The sequence below is a fragment of the Myotis daubentonii genome, chromosome 6 (genome assembly GCF_963259705.1).
Source record: "Myotis daubentonii chromosome 6, mMyoDau2.1, whole genome shotgun sequence".
NCBI classification, from domain to species: Eukaryota; Metazoa; Chordata; class Mammalia; order Chiroptera; family Vespertilionidae; genus Myotis; species Myotis daubentonii.
In genome coordinates, this window is record NC_081845.1 from 78,063,218 (window position 1) to 78,087,573 (window position 24,356).

The 24,356-nt window shown below is 43.9% G+C and overlaps 3 protein-coding genes and 1 long non-coding RNA gene across 5 annotated transcripts in view; all 4 read left to right on the forward strand.

The window, feature by feature from the left end:
• The window catches only part of LOC132237232 (glutathione S-transferase A2), a 29,664-nt gene extending 27,963 nt beyond the window's left edge, over positions 1-1,701 (forward strand). For both annotated transcript variants that reach the window (XM_059701426.1, XM_059701425.1), the window contains exons 6-7: positions 437-568; positions 1,325-1,701. In XM_059701426.1, coding sequence (XP_059557409.1) covers positions 437-568; positions 1,325-1,447 — 255 coding nt within the window. In that variant the 3' untranslated portion in view covers positions 1,448-1,701. The remainder of the gene's footprint in view (positions 1-436; positions 569-1,324) is intronic.
• Positions 1,702-5,898: 4,197 nt separating this feature from the next.
• On the forward strand, positions 5,899-17,928 carry LOC132237233 (uncharacterized). The gene is made up of 3 exons (XR_009453485.1): positions 5,899-6,020; positions 11,315-11,420; positions 17,918-17,928. It is a non-coding gene; the product is annotated as an uncharacterized LOC132237233 (long non-coding RNA).
• On the forward strand, positions 11,566-13,966 carry LOC132236614 (nuclear RNA export factor 2-like). Its single transcript, XM_059699711.1, is given in 3 exon segments — positions 11,566-11,596; positions 12,451-12,570; positions 12,573-13,966. Coding segments are annotated over 3 exon segments (1,545 nt in total).
• A 32-nt stretch (positions 17,929-17,960) lies between the features above and the next one.
• Positions 17,961-23,536, forward strand: LOC132237610 (glutathione S-transferase A2-like). Its single transcript, XM_059702242.1, has 4 exons — positions 17,961-17,984; positions 18,473-18,669; positions 20,553-20,694; positions 23,387-23,536. Exons 1-4 carry the CDS (start codon positions 17,961-17,963, stop codon positions 23,519-23,521), a joined length of 498 nt encoding a protein of 165 aa, XP_059558225.1. The 3' UTR covers positions 23,522-23,536.
• Positions 23,537-24,356: the final 820 nt, after the last annotated feature.

The following is a 24,356-nucleotide window of genomic DNA, read 5'->3' on the forward strand; positions in this document are numbered from 1 at the left end:
TTCTAGAGATGGATCTTTGCCCAAGTGAGAGAGGAGACAGAGAGAAGGAAAGAGAGAGAGAGAGAGAGAGAGAGAGAGAGAGAGAGAGAGAGAGTCATGTGCTAAAGTTCAGGGCTCCAAAGGGTAGGGCAAGGGGCCAACAGATACACAGCCAGTGCTAGCCCTGGGCCAGACCAAGATGCACAGAGGGAGCCCAGTGATATGGGAAGAGGAAAAAGAGATGGTAGCCTGGGCATCAGCTGAGGAGTGAGGTGAGAACAGCGGAGACCCTCTTCTCTGTTTCACTGAGTCAGGGGCAATGAACGTGGTTTGATGCTCCTCACATGCCCAGTGAAGCAGCACAGGTGGGAAGCCAGGCTGTAGAGACCTGGGCAGGAGTAGGGGGACCCAGCCTGAGTGCACCTGTGTTCATAATCTGCTCTTTCCAATTCACCAGGTGTTGAAGAGCCACGGACAACACTACCTGGTTGGCAACAGGCTGAGCAAGGCTGACATTCACCTGGTTGAACTTATCTACTATATTGAAGAGATTGACCCCAGCCTAATGGCCAACTTCCCGCTGCTGAAGGTGACCCCTTTCACAGCCCTGGGGAGGGAAGGTCCACATCCCCCATCTTGGAATCTAATATCTGGGCTCCTGGACTGGCCATGTTATGATCACATAATTTTCCAGGCTCCACTGCCCCCAGGTCTCCAAAATTTGCTTTAGGCCCTGGTTTGAGGCAGGAAATGAATCTTGTTCTGCCAAAGAAATTGGAGGCAGACACCACCCCAAAGAGAATAGTTTGTCTTTCACAATGAGAAGAACCCAGGACTCAGCGTCTCTGTCCTCAGCTCCTGCTCCTTCTCTCAAACACTGTGCTTCCCTCCCGACTGTCCCTTTTCTCTTTCTGTCTCCCTCTCTCTCACAGGGAAGATTGCTTTTGACTGTCCACATGGTTGGCCTTCTATATTTTCTATCTTCAGTTCCAGCCCAGTTGTCCCACATATTCATTTCTCCAGTTTGGAGCCTTTACCTGTGTTGCTCTGACAGTCACATTAGTCTTCCTTGTCTGCACTAAAGTGAGAATCCACAGGATTTCCATGTGGCGAGGAAGACACGGAAGGCTGTGAACTGAATCAAGTCTTAACCGTGTCTCTGGGGGAAGTGTTATTGAACTGTGTTTCCTTCCCCTTATCTTCCGTTCTTGCTGGGTGTCTGTTTCCTAGCCCCCTGCTGGTGCTGATGGAGTGGATTCTGTTGGTCTGTCCTCAGATTCCCTGGCCTGTGTAATGGCAGGCCGGTATTGTGTCTCCATCTGAGACTGTGCTTTGTGCATTGCAGGCTCTGAAAACCAGGATCAGCAACCTCCCTCCTGTGAAGAAGTTTCTGCAGCCTGGCAGTCAGAGAAAGCCTCCCATAGATGCGAAAGCATTAGAAGAAGCCAGGAAGATTTTCAAGTTTTAAATAAAGCAGGCATGGACGCCCAGCACAAGGAGGACCAATCTTCTGACGTTGTCCAACAATGAAGTGCCTCTACCTAGGTGTAGATCCTGGCTGTTGCGAGAATAATAAACTTTTCCAAAATAATTAAATCTCCTATGAGCAGATTTAGTTATAGTTTAATCTTGTTCATTAAGTTCTAATATGTAACCAGATTTTCAATCTCCTTCTATTGCATTTCTCTTGGAATTCAAAATTAAACAAAAAATGGAAACGTGGATTATGACATCTCTCATCTTTTCCAGGAATTGTCACATGTCCGTCACAGAGTCCATCAAAGAGTCAAGTATAAAATTCATATCTGACATTCTCAGTTGTTCACAAGAAAATAGCTACCCCTCTTGGTAATGGCATAAGAATTTTTTATTTTTTTTTATTTTTACTTAGGAGCTGTTTTCCTTCTGGTAATAAAAATGTTTTGTTTTGTTTTGTTTTTTGTTATGAGTTTGGTTCTCACGCAATCCAACAGTGATATGGCTATTATGGACTTTTTAGTGCATCTCCACGTGCCTACAAATCACTGAAGGACTTATCTTCCTGTCTTGGGTGTCGCTTTCCCAGCCTCATGCTGGTGCTGATGGAGGCGGCTCCATGGGTCCTTTGAAGCGGGGGGCCAACAGACACACAGTGTGTCCTAGGGGGTGGGGAAATGATTTACCAAAAAGAACAGACCCAAGCTCTGCTCTCTGTTGACTCTGTTGTTCTTTCAGCCCATGACTACCTGGCACATCAACGCTCTGCTACTTAATGCTCGGTGGGGCCCTTGGCTGAGCTTTCTCTGAGATCACTCAATGTTGCTCAGACCTGGACTTCCAAGGTACAGATTACATGTATAAATTATAGTTAGTGAATGCATATAAAATCTTTTTTTTTTCTTTTTCTGGCCTGTCACTAGGCCAGAGTGGCTGGATTAGGAGTGATTTCTAACTTTTGCCACATTCGTGGGTCATAATGCACACCCTCCCAGAGAATCTGGGCTTTGGGCTTTGGCATATTGAGTTCTTCTTCCCACAAAGAGCTTCCCCATAGCGCGGGGAGGGAGCTGACAGACACACAGGGCTCCCTGTCTGTAGCTTCACTTCCACCTCATCTGCTGTCTCCTTGCAACCAAAATGGTTTTCCTAAAATGCACATTTGAGTAACACCACTTTCTTTAAATCCTTCAGTGAGTTCCAGGCCTGTGGGAATTCCTCCTCCCATCCGTCCTCACCCGCTCCTTCCCACCTGACCATGCTTAACACCTCACCTCAGTTGTTTCTCTGTGCCTCCCACAGAGCCCTCTAAACTACTAACAAAGCTGAATGCCCCTGTGCCTCCTCCACTCTCCTGTGAGGTCCTGGTGTGCGGGCATGGCCAGGCGGCATCCCTACCACTTCATCACAAATGGTCATAACACCTTGCACAACTCCACCCACAGCTTGATGACCTAAGGCAGTGGTCGGCAAACTGCGGCTCGCAAGCCACATGCGGCTCTTTGGCCCCTTGAGTGTGGCTCTTCCACAAAATACCGACTTCTGAGCATGGGCCATGAAGTTTCAATCACACTGTACATGCGCGCCCGCACGTGGTATTTAGCCGATCATTGACCTAAGGATTTATGTATAGGCTTTGGGAATTCCTCAGGTTTCCACACACACTCTCATCTGCCTGACGTCTGTATTCATTCACCCATGTCTTCATAATCCTATATAATAAAAGCCTAATATGCTAATTGTCCAGTTGGTCATTCAACCAATCAAAGTGTAATCCTATCTAATAAAGAGTGATATGCTAATTGACCCTCATGCTGTCCCAAAGATGGTGGTGCCCACAGCTTATAAGGAGGGAATATGCTAATTGACTGCCCTGCCCTCAAAGATGTCAGCACCCACAGCTAATAAGGAGGGAATATGCTAATTGACTGCCCCACCATCAAAGGTGTCAGTGCCCACAGCCAATAAGGAGGGAATATGCTAATTGACTGCCCACCCTCAAAAATGGCAGTGCCTACAGCCAATAAGGAGGGAATATGCTAATTGCCTGCCATGCCCTCAAAGATGGTGGTGCCCACAGCCACAAGATGGCTGGAAGGGGAGGGCAGTTGTAGGTGATCAGGCCAGCAGGGGAGGGCAGTTAGGGGCAACCAGGCCAGCAGGGGAGGGCAGTTAGGGGCAACCAGGCCGGCAGGGGAGGGCAGTTGGGGGTGACTGGGCCAGCAGGGGAGGGCAGTTGGGGGCAATTGGGCCAGCAAGGGAGCAGTTAGGCATCGATCAGGCTGGCAGGGAGTGGTTAGGGAGTGATCAGGCTGACAGGCAGAAGCAGTTAGGGGCAATCAGGAAGGCAGGCAGGTGAGCGGTTGGGAATGAACAGCCCCAGATTGTGAGAGGGATGTCTGACTGCCGGTTTAGGCACACAGGGATCGGGCCTAAATCGGCAGTCAGACATCCCCCAAGGGGTCCCAGATTGGAGAGGGTGCAGGTTGGGCTGACGGACAACCCCCCCCCCCAGTGCACAAATTTCATGCACCAGGCCTCTAGTATGCTAATAATATGCTAAGGCCACTCAACCACTCGCTATGATGTGCACTGACCACCAGGGGGCAGACACTCAGACTGGTAGGTTAGCTTGCTGCTAGGGTCCAGCTATTGGGACAGAGTGAGATGGGCTGGACATGCCCTGAAGCCCTCCTGTGGTCACTCCCTGGCTGGCCAACCTCCCATGTCCCTCCCCGGCCCAATCATGCACCAGTGGGGACCCTTAGCCCTGTCTATGCCCTCTGGCAACCTAGGACCCCTCAGGGAATGTTGGAGAGCTAGTTTTGGCCCAATCCCACAAATTTGTGCACTGGGCTTCTAGGGTATTCATATCACTCAAGTGCAACATAGGGATCTTACATGGATTCTGATGCAAATAAGTCCCCTGTAAAGAAACCCTCATGAGACAATGGATGAAATTGGAATGCTGAATATTTAATGAAATTAAGGGATTATAATTTTTAGTGTGATAAGAGAATAGTATTATTGTGCTTAAAAAGAATCCTTACCTTTTAGAGATTAGAATATCTAATTTCTGATTGAGGAAGTGATAGGCTGTCAAGGATTTGCTTCAAAATAATTTCATGGTTGTGCGAAAAGTAGGTTCCCATATATTAGTTTCTTGTGGTTGCTATAACAAATTACTAAAACTGGGTGGCTTAAAACAACAGAATATATCCTCTCAAATTCTTGAAGGCCAGAAATTATGTCAAATTGTTGTCTGGGCTGCACTTCCTCCAGAGCTTTAGGGGAGAACCCTTTCCTGTCTCCTTCAGCCTCTGGTGGCTTTTTGCTTTCCTTGGCTCATGGTCACATCACTCCAATCTCTGCCTCTATCTTCACATCAACGCACCCTCTGTGTGTCTGTGTCTTCTCTTCTGTTGTACAGACACTCATCATTTGATTTGGGGCCCACCTGGGTAATCCAGGGTGATGTCATCTCAGGTTCCCTCACTTAATTACACCTGCAAAGACCCTTTTTCTAAGTACGGTCACATTTACAGGCTCCAGGTATTTGGACATGGGTCTGTCTTTTTAGGAGGCCACCGCCATGACCTCCCCACAACAGGGTACAGATCAACAACATTGTTGGCAATTCCGAAGCAGGGGGATAGGCATGTTGGGCTTTCTCTGCTTTCTACCATTCTCTCTATGGTTGTACTTGCTGGAAATTTTTCATTTAATAATTTAAAAATCTATGTTATTTATTGAGCTATTATGTGCCAGGTACCATGCCTAATAGCTCAATGAGGACATGACTGGAAACAAGATAAAAGCCCTACCTCCAAAACTTCACAGAGTTTGGGGAAAAATGATATTAAACATATAAGGTCAATAATGCTGTAGTGGCTCAAAGCAGAGTATTCCAAACAGAACAAATGGCTCGTGCAAAGGCCCAGCGGCTAGCAAGCCTGATATGAGCGTGGCATAGAGGAAAAGGTGTACTAACCAGGTTGCCAGATTTAGCAGAGAAAATACAGGATGCCCAGTTTAATGTGAATTTCAGATAAACAATAAATAATTTTTTAGAATAAGTGTGTCCCTTGTCTGAAATTCACATTTAATCAGGTGTCCTGTATTTTATCCAAAACCCAACAGAAAAGGTATTCCACCGTCAGCTTGCCCTTTACCGACCTCAGCTCCCTTTGCTGCTCACAGAAGAGGTTTATTATTTGCCTTAGTCCTTGCATCCAATTCATGCAAACCTCACAGCAAGCTTCTTCGAAAGGCCATGCCCACTGATTGGCAGACAGAGTTCGACAATCTGAAATTTTTTTTAATCTTTTATTTCTGACCTTTAAAAGGAATATAACCATTTGTTTCATGATAGGAGGTTGAGTTGTCATTTGTCTTCTAATTTGGCACTGAACCCATGGAGTCTGTACACGATGGGGGTGGCTTTCCCCTCTCTGGAAGCTCCCCCTTTCAGAGAGGAGGAGTCATTTAACTATAAAAATAGCTGCTAAACACATGAGGAGGTGGCAGTGAGTTGCTGAGACCAGTGGGAGAAAGACTTTAATAAGGTAAGTACTGGTTTTATGACCTTCATCCATGGCATCACATCCTCACAGTGAAGTCACCAAAACAATATTTCAAAATGTGTAAGAAAATGTCTGTTTTATACTCACATTATGCCTTCTTGGTGTGCTTAGGAACAGTTCAAGAGTTGTGCATTCAATTGCTGTTGGATGAATCTTTATGAAAATGTAAGAATGAAGAGTTTAGAAAGTGAGGGCATGAGCATTGTGATGTGAGAAAAATTAATAATATGAGAAGAAAAAAATGATAGCATTTTAGGCAATCTGAGAATCTGACCAGTGCAAGAGAGTATAGGTGTTTGTACTGAAGTTTCTTTCTCTGTCGAAAGAGTCAACGTGCAGCCATTGTGAATGGTAATACTGTAATACTATCGAGGCTGTGAAAGTTCAAAATTAAAATTATCATGATAGGATGAAATCAGTCTGAATGTCAGTGGAACTAGATTGCATTCCGTCTCTGCTGTGATTAGCTAACTGAGAAGTCCCGTGCTCTCTCTGGGGTTCATGGCCAGTCTAGCAAATGGCTGGAACATTGTTTTTAAGTGTGGTGCTGTTGGTGTTTGGGGGTTGGTAATTCGTTGTATGAGGAGCTGTCCTGTCCATTGTTCTTTTTTGTGTGCTTGTTTGAAAAAATATGTGTTATAGAAATGTGCATTTAATTAGTTTCAAGGAATGTACTTGACAATAGTGTTAACATATATTTTCTCAAATTTTCAAGCTTTACACCTTTAAGAAGCAGCAATGAGCATTTGTTTACAAGTTTTACAAGAAATCATCACTTCATCGATTCAGTCACCACAGTTAAGATTAATATTCTCACTTTTTCTCTTCATCTCACTCTGTACTTGCAGGAAGAACACAGAGTGGGGTAGAGTTCCATCCTGGTGCTATTTACAGTCTGTGGAGTTGAATGAGAGGTGAAAGTGGATAGAGAATTACTGCATTTTTGAAAACAACTTTATCTTGGAAAGATGACATAGATCTAACAGCCAACTGCAAAATCAACCATAAAGTATTTCCAACTAAATACTCAAAATAAGTGTCTGTTAGGAGAAGGTGGTTGTGATGAAAATACCTGGGTAACATGCAGAATGACTAAGGGAAGATAAAATATTATTTGTAGTGGAACTCTGCATCAAGGTAGATAGATGATAGATAGATTGACAAATGGATGATTGGTAGATGGATAATTGAGGATAGACAGATAAATAATTATGATAGACTAGAGGCCAGGTGCATGAAATTCGTGCACTCAGAGGGGGAGTCCCTCAGCCTGGCCTGTGCCCTCTCACAGTTCGGGTGTCTCGGGGGATGTCCAACTAACAGCTTAGGCCCGGGCCTAAGCCATCAGTTGGACATCCTTAGTGCTGCCTCAGAGGCAGGTCTAGCCACTGCCACTGCGCTTGCTTCTGGCTGGGAGTCCAGCTTCTGGCTGAGCGGTGCTCTCCCTGTGGGAGCGCACTGACCACCACGGGACAGCTCCTGCATTCAGCATCTGCCCCCTGGTGGTCAGTGAGCATGATAGTGACTGGTTATTCTGCCGTTCAGTCAATTTGCATATTAGCCTTTTATTATATAGGATAGAAAGATAGATGAGTAGATTGGCAGATAGAAGAAGACATATGTGCTACCTAATGTGTCCAGAGATTCATTCATCTCCCAGGAACTGAGAAGAGGAGGGGACTTGAATTTACTGATTTCTATTATGACTTTTATGCACATTATCACATTGAATTATCTCAATAGACCTCAAAAGTACATGTTACCTATCTCTGTTTTCATACACCTGACCACCTTTATGAACCTCATAAAGAATGGAGTTGGGCTTTATCTCTAAGTCTCCTGTCTCTTTGCTAAGAAACCCTGTGATGAGGACCACCCCAAGAGACTTGGCTCCTTTACTTTACTATGGAATTATCATAGGACATATTCCTTTCAAGCTGACTTCCTTATTCAGATAAAAAATAGTTACTCTAGTTCTCAATTCACTCACAGCTCTTTGGGATATCAATGTAAAGCAAGCCGTGCACTTATGAATATTTCTTCTTACCAGACCGCTAAAAATCAGGGAACAAGAAGGAACTTGTGAGTTCAATATTTTTCTCTTTCCCTCCTCGTTAACCAATAGCTAGCTAATGGTTTCTGAGTGGGGAAAAATGAACAAGGGTCTCAGAGAGAAGCAAAAAGCTCACCAAAGTGTTACTTGTTTGAGTGAAAAAGCCCAGACCTGATATCAGAAGATAAGTTCAAACTAATATAACACTCACAAAACTGAGGTGACTAGGGAGGCGCTTTATCTGTTTAAACTCTAGTTTCCTCATTTTAAATATAGGATATTAGATGCTGTTTCCTAGGGGTTTCATGATAACTTTTGGCCCAGTCTTATGAGGACACTGATAAGATAATGTGAAAAATAAATACCACATGATTTCACAATACAAAGATTTCACAATTGCAAATAGATACTTCCTTTTTAGAAGGTAAAGAACATTGCTTTTAAGAAGGAGTTTTATGATAAAACTAGAGGCCCAGTGCACAAATTCGTGCATGGATGGGGTTGCTTGGTCTGGCCAGCAATTGGGGTGATTGGGGCATCAAACCTGTCTGGATCAGGGTGGATGGGGGCCAGCCAGCCAGGGAGGGACAGCAGGAGGGCTCCAGGGCATGTCTGGACCTCTGGCCCAGTCTGGATCAGCTGGACCCCAGCAGCAAGCTAACCTACCAGTGGGAGTGTCTCCCCCCCTGGTGGTCAGTGCACATCATAGTGACTGGTCGATTGGTCAGACCCATGGTCAGCAAACTGCGACTCACGAGCCACATGCGGCTCTTTGGCCCCTTGAGTGTGCCTCTTCCTAAGCCTTAGGAGTACCCTAATTAAGTTAATAACAATGTACCTACCTACATAGTTTAAGTTTAAAAAATTTGGCTCAAAAGAAATTTCAATCGTTGTACTGTTGATATTTGGCTCTGTTGACTAATGAGTTTGCCGACCACTGGGTCAGACACTTAGCATATTACACTTTTATTATATAGGATATTACATAAGATAGAAATTATATCCCTTTGTAACTTGATCTTCAGTCAATGACGTAAAGGAAGCTTAGTGAAAGGATTTGAGTCACTAAGTGCTGTGAATTCTAGTCCATAGCAAACACCTGCCACATGCTAGTGCTAAATTCTCCTCTTATTTCTGCTGAATCATAGCATCTCCATTTCCCACGATAAAAAAGTACAATAGACAAAATCTCCACTTATAAAACAGGTTGATTAAATATGTTTCCAAAGTATTCTTTACTTTCTAAAGCTTAGATTCTTGAATCTCACATTAACAATGTGGATATTAAAAACATTTGGTATTAAAATTCAAGACCACTCACTTTTTCAGAGATATATTCATTGAGCAAAGAATATATCTGACAGGGAGGAGTGGGGAAAAGCAGAGTTAGTCCTCTGCTAATATATTTTTATTGATTTCAGAGATGCAGGGAGAGGGAGAGAGATAAACATCAATGATGAGAGGAAATAATTTATCAGCTGCCTCCTGCATACTCCCCACTGGGGATGGAGCCCACAACCAGAGCATGTGCCCTACCCAGGTATTGAACTGTGTGTGACCTCCTGATTCAACCACTGAACCACACCAGCCGGGCAAGAGAAGGAAATTTTTGTCTCAAACTCCACAACAACAAAAATTTTCAAGAGAATTAATGTTTTCTAAACAGCACTGGGGATTTAGAAAGAAAATGCAACTGTTTCTCCCTCAGTCCTGACTTTGTGATTCATGCTTTTAATGGGTCCTGTGTGTTTCCATTCACCCAATGATAGACCTAGTTGTGTCCCTTGTTGGAGCCATTGAGTTTCATTCTCAGGTTCCTGGCTATGTCCAGTTCCTATGCAGCCTGGGAAAGACCAGACACAACCAAACTATCTCCTCCTCTTATAATAACCAAGCAAGTGTGCAGACGTGCACACACCTACACAAACAATAAACGTAACTGACACTAAAACTCATGAAACAATGCTTCCTGTTCTTAATAGAATGCACTTTGGTATTTTCTATTTTTTTATTTAATTTTTTAAGTTGGTGGATACCACTTAACCTTGAGCAAGTTACTCTGGAAGCCTCAGTATCCCCAAGTGTAAAAGGAATCCATCTCACATGATCTTTATAGGATGAAGTGAAGATAAATAGGTGAGAGAATGTGCATCATATGATAGGCATTGAAAAAATGTTAGTTCCATTCCATAGACTGTCAAGTTAATGCAGTAACATTAATTTTCTAGCTTGTAAAACACACCACGTATAGGTAAAATGTAGAATTCCAAAAAAGGTAGGGAATTAGCACCCTGTGTTTGTGGAAAGAATTAGGGTCTTTAGAGCTACAATTAAGCGAGTCTCTGCCCTAATTTCAGCTTTTGAACAAATGCAGCATAAACTCCAAGGCGCTGAGGACTAACTCTGCTCCCTCCTCCTCCCTGTCAGTGAAGTCCTCTGGTTTCAAGCTACCTCACAGGCTCCCAGGGCCCACACTTGGGTGGTTTTCGCCCTGTCCTTTTTAAGCTCTTAATATGGATTTCCATGTCCATTACTAGCTGGAGTATGACTGTGAATGAGTAATTTAACCTCTGTGCCTTGGCTTCATGAGCTGAATAATGGATATAATAACTAATTAATTCATAGGGCTGTTATGAGGATTAAAGATATAATGTGTCTAAAGGGCCAGAATCATTAGGAGATTTTCAACAGTCAATACTTTTCTAATCCTAACATCTCCGTAACACCCATACATACATCTTTACCACACACTCTCCCCTATTGCCTGCCAAGTCAATCAGATTTTACCCACTAGAGCAGCGGTTCTCAACCTGTGGGTCACGACCCCTTTGGAGGTCGAACAACCCTTTCACAGGGGTCGCCTAAGACCATCCTGCATATCAGATATTTACATTACGATTCATAACCGCAGCAACATTACAGTTATGAAGTAGCAACGAAAATAATTTTATGGTTGGGTCACAACATGAGGAACTGTATTTAAAGGGCCAGAAGGTTGAGAACCACTGCACTAGAGACATGACAATGGTTTGGAGCAATTTCCCAGGGCTGGCTACTGATGGGTGAGAAATCAGACCAAGAAAGATGTTCCAGGGACTCTTCCAACTCTGCCACGGGTAGGGCAGATGCTCCCTCAGCATTGTTGGTGTTCTTCTACCACACATCATAAAGTGAATGTTTGTGTTTCACTCATTCATTCATTCATTCATTCATTCATGTTTAGAGAATTCAGGAGACTGCATCATGGCTGGGAAGCCCAAGCTTCACTACTTCAAGGACGAGGCTGAATGGAGTCCATCCAGTGGCTCCTGGCTGCAGCTGGAGTTGAGGTGGGTTCTGAGTTCTGTCACCTTAAGTTGGATCTAAAATTGACTGTATCCAAGTACTTTTATTACTGGACAGGAACCAGCCCAGAGAGGGAATAATTGATCAGCTGCCTCCTGCACACTCCACACTGGTGATTGACCCTGCAACATGGGCATGTTCCCCAACTGGGAGTGGAACCGTGACCTCCTGGTTCATAGGTTGATGCTCAACCACTGAGCCATGCTTGCCAGGTTGGATTCTTGACTTTGTGCAGGAAAGATTTCACAATACAAATCCAGATGATTTTGCGAGGACATTTATTAAAGCTGGGGACAGTGAAACAAAGGAAGGACTTAGGGTAAAAGGAGCAACAGGAGAGAGGCTAGGCAGTGCTCTGCTTTGGCTCCCTGGAAACGTTAGAGGAAAGAAGAGAGCCAAGACGGGGTGAGGCAGCTGTTAGCTCACTGGGAAGTCAGAGAAAAAAGGGGTTGTGCAGACAGGTTCACGGGGTGAACCCAGGATGAGCTGCCATTGCCCACTGCTCCCCTGGTTGTAAGTCTTATGGGGAGCAGAGTTTGCGGTTCTCAACCTGTCGAACGACCCTTTCACAGGGGTTGCCTAAGACCATCCTGCATATCAGATATTTACATTACAATTCATAACAGTAGCAACATTACAGTTATGAAGTAGCAACGAAAATAATTATATGGTTGGGGCACAACATGAGGAACCATATTTAAAGGGCCAGAAGGTTGAGAACCACTGGTTAGGAGGAAGGCATGGGTGTGCTCTAGAATGAGCCTGCACTTGGTCTTTGTCTTAAGCATTTTTAAAAATCTTTATGTTAAGTGAAATAAGCCAGTCAGTGAAAGATAAAGACCACATGGTCTCACTCATTTGTGGAATATGAAGAACATTATAAACTGTTGAACAAAAATAGATAGAAGCAAAGAAGCATCAAGAAGACTGTCGCACAACCCTCCAGCTGCAGACTCCACAGATTCTCCTCATAAATACCGTGTGAGGACAGTGGTGACAGGTTACTGCCTTCAGACTACACCAGCGGTGAATTGGTCCCTTATGGGATAAAATATGACAAGACATGGCTAATGAATTCAATCCAAAGCCATTGCAGTGTCCCCTTCACTCCAGTGGATTTCCACTATGTTAACACCTGGCCCAGTTCTTTGTCCAGGATGCTAGTGCTGCCTCTGCATTGAAGGACATAAACTACAAGATTTTTGATGAGGAGAACCAAAAGATACCTATCTTTGTTAATACTTCTGCTGTACCCTACTCTATGAGCAATAAGTTGGAGCCAGAAAAAATGGAACAGCTAAAGCTGACCATAAGCAAACGATATGACGTTTCCCAGAAAGCTCTTGACCTTTATAAGCTCCGCTTTGACCCAGACTTACTGGGCCATGATATTATTATAATCCTGAATCGAAGAAACTGCATGACTGCCATCCTGCAGACCATCAAAAAGAATATCCCTGAGCTGTTGTCCTTGAACTTGTGTAAGAACAAACTGTGCCAGCTGGATGGCCTGTCCGATATTATACAGATTGCCCCCACAATCAAGACCCTGAACCTTTCAAAAAATGAGCTAAAGTCAGCCAAGGAGTTGGACAAGATAAAAGGGCTGAAGCTTGAAGAGCTGTGGCTGCAAGGGAACCCCTTGTGCAATACCTTCCCAAACCAGCCCACTTACATAAGCGCCATCAGGAAATATTTCCCCAACTTGTTACGCTTGGATGGCCAGGATTTACCTCCACCAACTGTAACTGGCATTGTAAACATGGACATAATAAAACCCTGTAAGGAAAGCTTTAAAGGACCTGAGACCCTGAAGAATCTAGTCTTTCAATTCCTGCTTCACTATTACTTGATTTATGATTCTGAAGACTGAGAGAGTCTCCTCAGCGCTTACCACGAGGAGGCCTGCTTCTCCCTGACTGTTCCCTTCAATTCTGAAGACCCAGCCCTAAGCAACTTGTGCGAGTACTTAAAAGATAACAGGAATATGAAGAACGTCAAGGATTCTGACCTGCGGTTTCAGCTACTGAAGCATACAAAGTGTGAGATTGTGAACTCCCTCTGTGTGTTCCCCAAAACTCAGCATGACCTTAACTCCTATGTGGTAGACCTGTGGGCCCACACGGAAATTATGCTCTGTTTTTCTGTCAGTGGGGTTTTCAAGGAAGTGGAAGGAAAGTCTCAAGGTTCTGTCCATGCCTTCACCCGGACCTTCATCTTGTCTTCTGGCAGCAATTCCAGTATGTGCATCGTGAATGATATATTGACTGTGGGGAATGCCAGGACAGAAGAAACCCAGAGTGCATTCTCCATTCCAGTACCTACACCCACCTTCAGCTCCCTATCTACCCTCTCCCAGGAGCAGCAAGAAATGGTGCAGATTTTCTCCATCCAGTCTGGGATAAGCCTCCAGTGGTCTCAGAAGTGCCTTGAGGACAATGAGTGGAACTACATCAAAGCTGCTCAGGTATTCACTACGCTCAAGGCCCAGGGCAAGATCCCAGAGGAGGCCTTCAAACAAACCTCTTAAAAAGAGCTCTTGGATGTCATCTTTGTCTTCATCCACATCATTTATCTTTTCTCCTGCCTAAGGCCATACCCATGACTGGGCCTGGAGGCCTGGCTGACCAAGAAGCCAAAGTTACCTAACCACCTGAAGTGTCATTTGTTCTGTTTATTCTTCCCATTCATGATCACTGTGGTTGTGCTGTTGTTTTATTCTTTTTCATAATAAAGAGTGATGTTACACATTCTAAAAAAAAAAGAAAAAAAGAAGAAGACTGTCAAACTACAGGGGGAAGGTGGGGAGGGTTGGGTGGAGGGTAAGAGATCAGCTGAAGGACTTGTATGCATGCATATAAGCACAACCAACAGATGCAAGACACTGGGTGCGGGGGGGGCAAGTCCCAAGGGGGGGGGAAGGCCGGGGAGGGGGGTCAATGGGGAAAAAAAGGAGACATATGTACTACTATTTGTAATACCTTAAACAATAAAATAAAATTTAAAAAAAATCTTTTTTTTTTTCTTGCAGGCGAGAATCTTAGGGAAGGGTTTCAGCAAGATATTCATCAGCCTTTCAGGTGCATTCTTAATATGTTGATGCATCAAAATGAGTGTGTAGAGGATTTGGAGATTATTCTTTGGTGTGTTTTACTGTATTACTTTTATCTGGGGTGACTGCCTCTAAGCATGTTTTGGTTATTTGTTCCCCTGGTTTCATCCATCCTTGGGATTAGCTGGCGCAAAAGGCATTGATTGGGTCTCCGTCCCCTATCTCTCTGACCAGGGTGACTTAAGCCATGTATCCTTTGGTTAGGGCGGGGAGGTATAACCATGTGCTCTCAGGCGTCCTTGGTTAGAGGAGATCAGTTCTTGAGATTCACTTGCTGTCTATAACTTGTTCAGTGTTTGGCCTTGTTTCATTTTCTTGTCTGTTTTCCTATCCCACTTACCCAGGACTTCTACTACCTTTTTACTGTCCAGCCACACTTTCTCAATAAGCTAAAACCTTTTTGTGTGTGTTTGTTTTAGCTTCTCATGAGTTTTGCATTAAAACAAAACCCGCCAGTTATTAAGAGACAACAGGTTTGGCCTAATATGTTATTGAAGTTTCTTCTCATCGAGGAGCATGAACAATTAAAATAACTTTAAGAAACTAATCATAATGTGTGGGACTTATTTGGATTTGGATTTAAACACACTGTAAAATATCATTTGTAACATTTATGCAACATTAAAAGCATGAACATTGATTAGATATTGAATGATATTAGAGAATAATTGTCGATGTTTTAAGTGTGATCATGTATTGTGTTTATTTTAAAAATAATTCTTATGTTTTAAAGGTATAGATTTAAGTATTTAAAATTGAAATATATGATGTCTAGAATTGGCTTCAAATTATTATGAGAGAGGGAGAGTGGGTGGGTATGAACACGACACAGGGTTGGATTGAGTCGGTAATTATTGAAGCTGGGTGATGGGTACAGGAGGATACTTTTCTGTTTATTTTTATGCATGCTAGAAATTTCCATAATAAAGAGATAAAAATAAAATACTATAAGAAAATAAATGTAATTTAAGTTAAAGCTTAAACCAGAAATATGGGGAGAAGCAACTGTAAGAAAATGTGTGTTAAAAGATTTAATACACCCACTCAGCAACAATTTTGTTGAGCACCTTTCAGTACCAGCTTCTGTGCTTGGTTCTGGGGATACAGATGAACAGTACAGACAAGGTCCCTGACTTCAGGAAGCTTTACAGTCCATTCAGGATGCAGATAAGTAAACAGGTGATTAAAAGAGGAATGAGAGCGTCTAGGGAACACAGCCAAGCACTTACAGTGTCAAAATACCAGATTCCCTATGGAAAACTGTCATTTCTGTGGCACTCTGTTGAACTCCACCCTCTAGAGGGGTCAGTGAGAAACATACCTATCAGTCCAGATCAGAGGGCCCCAGCATCTCTGTGGAACCCAGGTTTTTCTGGGGAGGGGGTCATAGATGAACTCAGGGATCTGGTCCCTCAGGTCAGAGCAGTGAAGGAGGGTTTCAGGTGAGGTAGCATTGTGTGACAGGAGTCTCTATGGTGCTCCCTTCTAGTGTTATCCCTCCATAATATATGTACCTTGGCTTATACTTTCTTGATTGTTTCACGAATGCATAGGACTTTATCTTGTTCCTTTCTTAATTTTATAAGTAAAAACATCCTTAAAAGTGCAAATAGTGCCACCCAGAGTTTTTCTCTACATAAACCAGTAACCCAAAAGTTTTCGCTGTAGTCCAGACTTCAGCTCTGGGGTTCAGGAATGTGTTCAGAGTCTGTGGTCAGGAAGAGTTCAGCCCAGGAGGAGAAGTAGGAGGTGATGCTGACAGCATCCTGGGCTTCTTCTCCTCCATCCCAGCTTGACTGAAGAGGGTGTGGGGCAAGGAATGTAGGCCAAGAGTATATTTTCACCAAGGTTAGATTGCTTTAAATTTAAAAAGTGGGGGGGGGGGGGGAGATGAATGATATTATGAAAAGCAGCCATCTTTAAAAGCTTATGACAACTTCTATTTATTGAGCACCTGGTACTGTTCAAAGGCCTTTGAATACCTAACTGATTTTATTCCCATCAACCTATAGCACAGGTACCATATCTATACACATTTTATAGATGAGGATACAGAGACGGGCAGAGATTCAGTAATGTGCTCCAGTTCAAGAAAGCAGGACATGAAAGAGGTGATATTCACATCCAGGAATCATATCAAAAACCCAAGTGGTGGTTGTTGCAGTTTGGTTTAAATTTAAAAACTCATTTGGGGGCCCTTTTTTTCTTTCTTTAATTGGGAATTCTACCCTAGTGTTTGTTATACTTTCCAATAGAGGAAATTTCTGAGTAGAAAGAGTTCAAGCTGTACAGCAACCAGGATCCATTTCAACTTTGGGGCCCCTATAATGTGGAGTGAGGCCCCTAGTGTCAGCATCTTAGATGGTCATTGTCCCAGGGATATCCCATGCTGCGGGACACACAATTTCCTGTCTGGACTCATATGGAGAGAAAGGCTTTCCGGAGATATTAAAACTCCATAACAAGTATAACTTTCCAGTCTCTTCCCTCCAATAACACTCCCCTCCCTACTCCCCATCTGCGAAATATAAAAGTAGGTGGAGGTGAATGGGACCACCAAGTTATGAGCAGTTGTATCCTGTAACCTATGCTCTGTGCCTGATGGTTCTAATTTGAATTTCTAAATGGCATATTCAGACTCCTCTGCGTACCCTGCCAAACTCAGAAATCTTACCTCCTCTATATGATGTACCAAACAGGGGTCATTCAAGGTTAAAAGTTCTATAATGCTATAGAATGAATAACAAGAACTCCTTTACTCTTTCTGCTTCCAGTTTGAAGAGTAATATTTGAAAACTGCCGAAGACTTGCAAAAGTTAAGAAATGGTAAGATTATTTATCTAAATTGCTCTGATAAGGGTATCTATAAAATCAATAGTGGGGTTTGAACACCAAGCAATGCCTATGTGTGTGCATAGTGGGAGCTGGGGCGGGGGGCGCGGTAAAGAGGAAGAAAAGGGGTTCAAGTGTAAGGAGTGGGCTCCTTGAGCAGGTCTCATCACTCACTTAGGCTAGGAAGGGCTTGAACTCAGAGTATTCGCCAAGCAACCATCCCCTGTGAGCTGGAATGCCCCCTCTTTGCTTCTCCTGTCTTTCTGCACCCACCGTGAGTGAGCTGTGTCTGCTCAGGACCCCACCTATCCATCAACACTCAAACACATGCAACAGGGTGAAGAGAGTAGAAACAGGCCCAGCAGTAGCCTTCAGTCTTTCTCTGGCAGGTTTGACCAGGCAATATCCCAGCAGTATTACAAACTCAGATAACGAGATGGTGTTGAATTAGTTGGATGGCTATGTGACAGATAAACAGTCAGCAGCACTGGGGTCTGGAAAGCAGGGCCTGCCTGCACCCACTGACCAGTGCTGGAGTTTGAAGAGCACACAGAGCAACTACATAGAAATCTCACTTAGAATGCGCCTTAATGCCACGAACCCCGCAAGACTTACTTTGGGAACTCCCCATTTGAAATGGCATCTGGCTGGTGGCCCTTGGCAGCCTCTCTCCAACTTCTTCCTAAATTATCCATGAAGATAAGTCAATTAAAATAAAACACAGGCACCTACCATGTATCTGGAAGGGAAGTGAAAAAAAGATAAGTGAAATGATAAGTTAAAAAAATAAAAGGCAGATTGTGAAGAAAAAGATTGCAGGAGGCAGAAACACAATGCTATTTCCATTAAAACGTTACCAGGCCATAATTTTTTGTTTCCTTTCATATCTGCACTCATTTCAACAAACATGTTTTTATCCTATGAGTGTGATCCATTAGACATTTCACTCTACTTTTTCTTTCTTCTTTCAAAAGATGGGTCTTTGATGTTTCAGCAAGTGCCCATGGTGGAAATCGGTGGCTTGATTTCCTCCTGCTCCTCCTTGTCACCTCGCTGAAGGGCCTCCTGCCATTTCTCGTGCTTGGCTTGCAGCTTGGCAAGGATGCTCCGTCCACTCAGGTATTCCTGGAGTTTCGTGACGTAGAAGGCCTCAGTCTCCTGCTGCTGGCCCCACCTCCGGCCCGCATGGTGGAAATGGATGGGATGAAGCTGGCACAGACCAGAGCCATTCTCAACTACATTGCCGCCAAATACAACCTCTATGGGAGAGACATAAAGGAGAAAGCCCTGTAGGTATTTTTTCTGTGTTTTTCATCAACAATTAATAACAATTTAGGTTCTTCCTTGAATGAGCTGGATTGTGCCGGGGGATCATGACCAGCAGCAGCATGGGTCTTGGAGGTAAAGGCTGAGGTCCAGGCCAGCAGGGAGCATGAGGAGGAGGAATTCCACTTCTTAGAGAAGAAGATTCAGTCCATGGCTGTAGCACAGGCAGTGACAGAGGTTTTCAAACACTGGTGAACTATGAAGCCAGGAGGGTGGTGGAGTCATGACTCCGGGTGCTCAGGCCTTTCAGGAAGAGGCTGGGAAAGGAAAGGACCCAAAGGAGCTACTTTTCAAGTTTCAGAAATTACAAGAATAGTTACAAGGAACCTGATACCAGCCAGTTACGTGGACTGGCCTCTTGACAAAGGCTTGCAGAGGTTGGTACCCAAGATGCTATGGTTCCCTCAAGCATTTTGAGATAGTACTAAAGTAGCCAGATTTGTTCAATACAACTACATCTGGGGGGAGGGAGGGTCTCCTTCCTGTTTTGATCGGACCACATGATTGATTGAAACTGTAGGGAGTTACTCAAAACGTTACACATAGATATACCATGTCAGCTCCTCCACTACGGTACCTAAGTAAATAAAAAATATTCACACTAAAACTTGCACAAAAACATTCATAAAAGCATTATTCATAATATTCAAAACTTGTACAAAAAACATTCATAAAAACATTATTCATAATATTCTAAAAGTGGAAACAACAAAAGTGTTCATTAACTGATGAACGGACGAACAAAGTTTTGTGTACCCATGAATGTAATATTATTTGGCCATGAAAAGGAATGAATGTGGATAAGCCTTGAAAACATTATGTTGCATAAAAGAAACCAGACACCAAAGACTCATATTGTATGATGTCTTTCACATGAAGTGTCGAGAACATTTCTTTTCATAGAAACAGAAAGCAATTTTGGTTTCCAGGGGCTGGGGGACAGTGCGGGGTGGGGAGTGGGGAGAATGTGGAACGCTGCGAGAGCACACAGCATTTCCCTTGGGGGTGTGGAAATATTCTGAAATTAGAGTGCAGTGATGGTACGGAAACCTGTGAATTTATGAAAAATCACAAAATTGTACATTTAAAAAGAGTGGCATTATGGTGTGTGGATTAAATGTCTATAAAATTTTTATCTTTAAAAAAAAAAGGAAATAGGAAGCCCAGTTAGGCACAATAAAAACATTTCTCCTGGATTATGCACTGGTTGGAAGTATATAAAGAATCACACCAATTCAGAGGATGTTTTAGGTGGAGACTTGAGCAGTGCAAAGAGGGTCAAAGTTCAGAAACAGCACATGGAGCAGGTTGGGAACTGTGTTCTATGGGAACTGTGTTCTATGGGGACTGTGTTTCATGAGAACTCATTGGAAGAACTGCTAATATTGGGCATATAAATGGGCCTGGGTGGTGTAGCAGGATGAGAGAGGGAGAGGGACATGACTGAGGTGTCTGTGCCAGGGACTCTCTGCTGATTCCTCAGGTGGGAGGCCTTTAGCCTCATGGATCACATGGAGTTTGTGCCCAGAACCAACCACAGCAGAGATGGCAAACCCTAGGTAGCATCTCACTGGGCACCTGCAATGATTCCACTCTGGACACCTCACTGATGTTCTCTGTCAGTATATTTGGTCATGAGTATAACAAAAATTTTAGATGTATATATCTACCTTAATATGAAATGCTAAAATTGAGTGAAAATCATAGCTGAATCACTGGCATATAAAAATGCACCCAATGGAGGTGAATCACTTTGCCACCTCCCAATACCCCATTCTCTTACATTTTTAACCTATAACATGTAAGACAGGTGACAGTTGACAAATGGGTCATTTTTGTCTTTCAGGATTGATATGTATTCAGAAGGTATTGCAGATTTGAATGAAATGGCCATGCGTTTCCCACTATGCCCACCCGATCAAAAAGATGCCAGCATGACCCAGATCAGAGAGAGAACAACAAATCGTTATTTCCCAGCCTTTGAAAAGGTAAGTGGGCTGTTCAGTGTTTGGGGCACTGAGACTAGAGGACATAGAGAAATGGTGCCTGGGCAGTCCGGGGACATTGAACTTCACTTCCAATGGGCCCTCCTGACTACTGATGGAACACCCTGGCTCTCCAGGGATGTTATCAAAATCAGCTGTGGGGAGAACCTGTACCTGTTATACCCAAGTTATAATCTGTCAGCAAAAGTTCAGTTTACGCCTGACCGGTTTGGCTCAGTGGATAGAGCGTTGGCCTGCGGACTGAAGGGTCCCAGGTTCGATTCTGGTCAAGGGCATGTACCTTGGTTGCGGGCACATCCCCGGTGGGGAGTGTGTAGGAGGCAGCTGATCGATGTTTCTCTCTCATCGATGTTTCTGGCTCTCTATCCCTCTCCCTTCCTCTCTGTAAAAAATCAATAAAATATATTAAAAAAAAAAAGTTCAGTTTACTAGGACCCGATTTAGAATTCTCTATTTGATGACATTTCATGGCCACAGTTAGAGCCACACTAGCAATTGGAGTAGATTTGACAGAACACCATGAAGGGGCTTTTCATCCAAGAGAAGCAGGAAGAAAGCAACTTATCAGAAAATATGCTGGCAACATGCGTAGGAAACATGAGACCAATTGCCCAACAGGAGGATATGGTAATGTTTCGGGGATGGATGATAGGTGTCTAAACAGAGATGGGGGCAGTAGAATGTAGAGTATGTGACTGATGAAAAAATGTTAAGAAACAAACGATCTACAAAATGTTGGGTTGTCAGACTTTAGAGGAAAGCTATGTAAAATATGTATGTAGTATAGACCATAATTTTTCCCTTTGAAGGTAAAAAAAGAAGATTTTAAGTTCCAAATTTCCTGAAATCAAATTAAATAAAAATTATGGACCAAAATAATGATTGTAAGGACTACAGGAGGCTTACATATAAAAAAGGTTTAACACCAACACCCTCATCTTTATAAAGCATTAGTGAAACAGTCTTTCATTCATTTTACAAATTTTAATTCATTATTTGTTTATTTGTTCATATTTAATAATTTAATACCAATCTGAAAATACACCCTCCTGGGCCTTGTAGTGCTGAGAGTTTAGAGGACATTTGCTCAATGACAAGGTCAGTAGGCACTGCAGTTTTAGAGTATACTGATACTTTGAAATCAAAGAGCTCCATGATAACATCAGTTAAAAATGTAAGTTATAAAATAGGTTTTGATGTTATCATAACCTTTACCAAATATTTATCTACTAGATGCCCAGTGCAAGAAATTCGTGCAGGCCTGGCCTTCGATCAGGGCCATCTTCCCCGGCTGTCAGAAGCTGGCCCTGCCCCCACCTCAGGTTCCCCGATGTCCATCGAGCCATTGGAGCCTGCAGCCTGGGGGAGGGACTGAGTGGTTGGTTGTTCCCACCAGCCCTGCTTTCCTTCCCCTCCCCCACTCTGGTTGCCCTCTGTGTGCACTGTGTGTTTGTGGGGGGCAACTGGCAGGGTGGGAGCCTTGGTCTGGCACTGCCCACGTCCACCACCACCCACCCCCAGTTCCCTGTTCACCATCGGGAAATTGGAGCCTGACTACCGGGGGAAGGGATGGAGAGGTTGGCAGGCAGGCCCCTATCAGGCGATCAGGACCTGCAGGCTGGGGGCAGCTCCTGCATTGAGCGTCTGCCCCCTGGTGGTCAGTGTACATCATAGCGACTGGTCGTTCCGCCGTTTGGTCGACTTGCATATTACCCTTTTATTATATTGGATTTTTTATATGCATACATGATCTGAAAGTATATTTGTCAAAATGTTATTATCTTTAGTTGGTGGTACTGTGTGTGTTTATTCTCTTTATACTTTATGATTGCCATATTGCTGGAATATTGTAATAAATATCATATATTTACCTAACCTTTTATTCTGAAAAAGGCCATACATTTAGAATGAACACATGTGCACCCACCACAAAGATACAACCATTAACCTTTCATTATGTTTGCTTTATCATGAGTTTTTATCTCTCAGTCCCTCTCTCTATTAATCAAACATATTATTTTTGGATAAATTACAAGGTGAGTTTCAGGCATCACTGGAGTTCACACCAGACACTTCAGCAGCAGATCATAACATAGTGCAACTTAGGAGATAGAGCCCATGCTGTAATGGAGCTGGTGAGTTCAAGTTAACCCAGATTTGTATAAGATTCCAAAGAGATATATCAGGAAATACAGAGAGCAGACAGAGGAGAAATGTATACTCTGAAATAGTCTGCTCAGGATTGAAGAAGGATGTCATAAAGATAGATCTTTTCCCAATGAGAGGAGAGAGAGAGAGAGAGAGAGAGAGAGAGAGAGAGAGAGAGAGAAGTGTTAAAGTTCAGGGCTGCAAAGGGTAGGGCCTGGGGCCAAAAGAAACTCAGTGCAGCCAGTGCTAGCCCTGGGCCAGTCCAAGATGCACAGAGGGAGCCCAGTGATATGGGAAAAGGAAAAAGAGATGGTAGCCTGGGCATCAGCTGAGGAGTGAGGTGTGAACAGCAGAGACCCTCTTCTCTCTGTTTCACTGAGTCAGGGTGATGAATGTGGTCTGACGGTCTGCACCTGCCCAGTAAGACAGCAGAGGTGGGAAGCCAGGCTGGAGAGACCTGGGGAGGAGCAGGGGGTCCCAGCCTGAGTGCACCTGTGTTCATAATCAGCTCTTTCCAATTCACCAGGTGTTGAAGAGCCACGGACAAGACTACCTGATTGGCAAAAGGCTGAGCAAGGCTGACATTGACCGGGTTGAACTTATCTACCACCACGAGCTAGGACAGTGGCATGGAACAAAGTCTCCCTCAGAGCAAAATTGAAGGAATTAATTTCGATGACACCTTGATTTCAGACTTCAGGCTTCTAGAACTGTGAGGGAATGAATTTCTGTGGTGTAAGCCACCCAGTCTATGATAATTGTCACAGTGGTCACAGGAAATTAGTACAATTACTTTGCAATAAACAAGAATGAATACACCCAACAACATAGATGAAGCTCAAAATAATTATGCTGAGTGGAAAATAACACTTCTGCATCTGGGACCCAGGCCTTTGCTCTGGCTGTAGCAGAGAAGCCAAGCCTCTTCAGTCTTCAGTCGTCTTCAGTCTTTGCTCTGCTCAGTCCTTGCTCCGCTCCTGCATATGCAAATTAACCACCATATTTGTTGGGTTAATTTGTATACTCATCCTAATTGGCTGGTGGGCGTAGCGGAGTGACACCAATTTGCATGTTTCTCTTTTGTTAGTGTAGATAGAGGAATATGCAAATTGTCTGGGACACCATCACAGTAACAGTAATGACCAGCAGACTGCCTGGGGCGACCAGGCCAGCAGGGGGTGGCAGTTGGGGGTGATCAGGCTGGCAGGGGGGCAGTGAGGAGCAACCAGGCCTGCAGGGGGGGCAGTTGGGGGTGACCAGGCTGGCAGGGGGAGGCAGTTGGGGATGACCAGGCCGGCAGGGGGGAGGGGAACAGTTAGGGGCAATCAGGCTGGCAGGCAGAGGTGGTTAGGGGTAATCAGGTTGGAGGGGGAAAGTTAGGGGCAATCAGGCAGGCAGCCAGGTGAGCAGTTAGGATCCAGTGGTCCCGGATTGTGAGAGGGATGTCCAACTGCTGGTTTAGGCCTGATCCCTGAGATTGGGCCTAAACTGGCAGT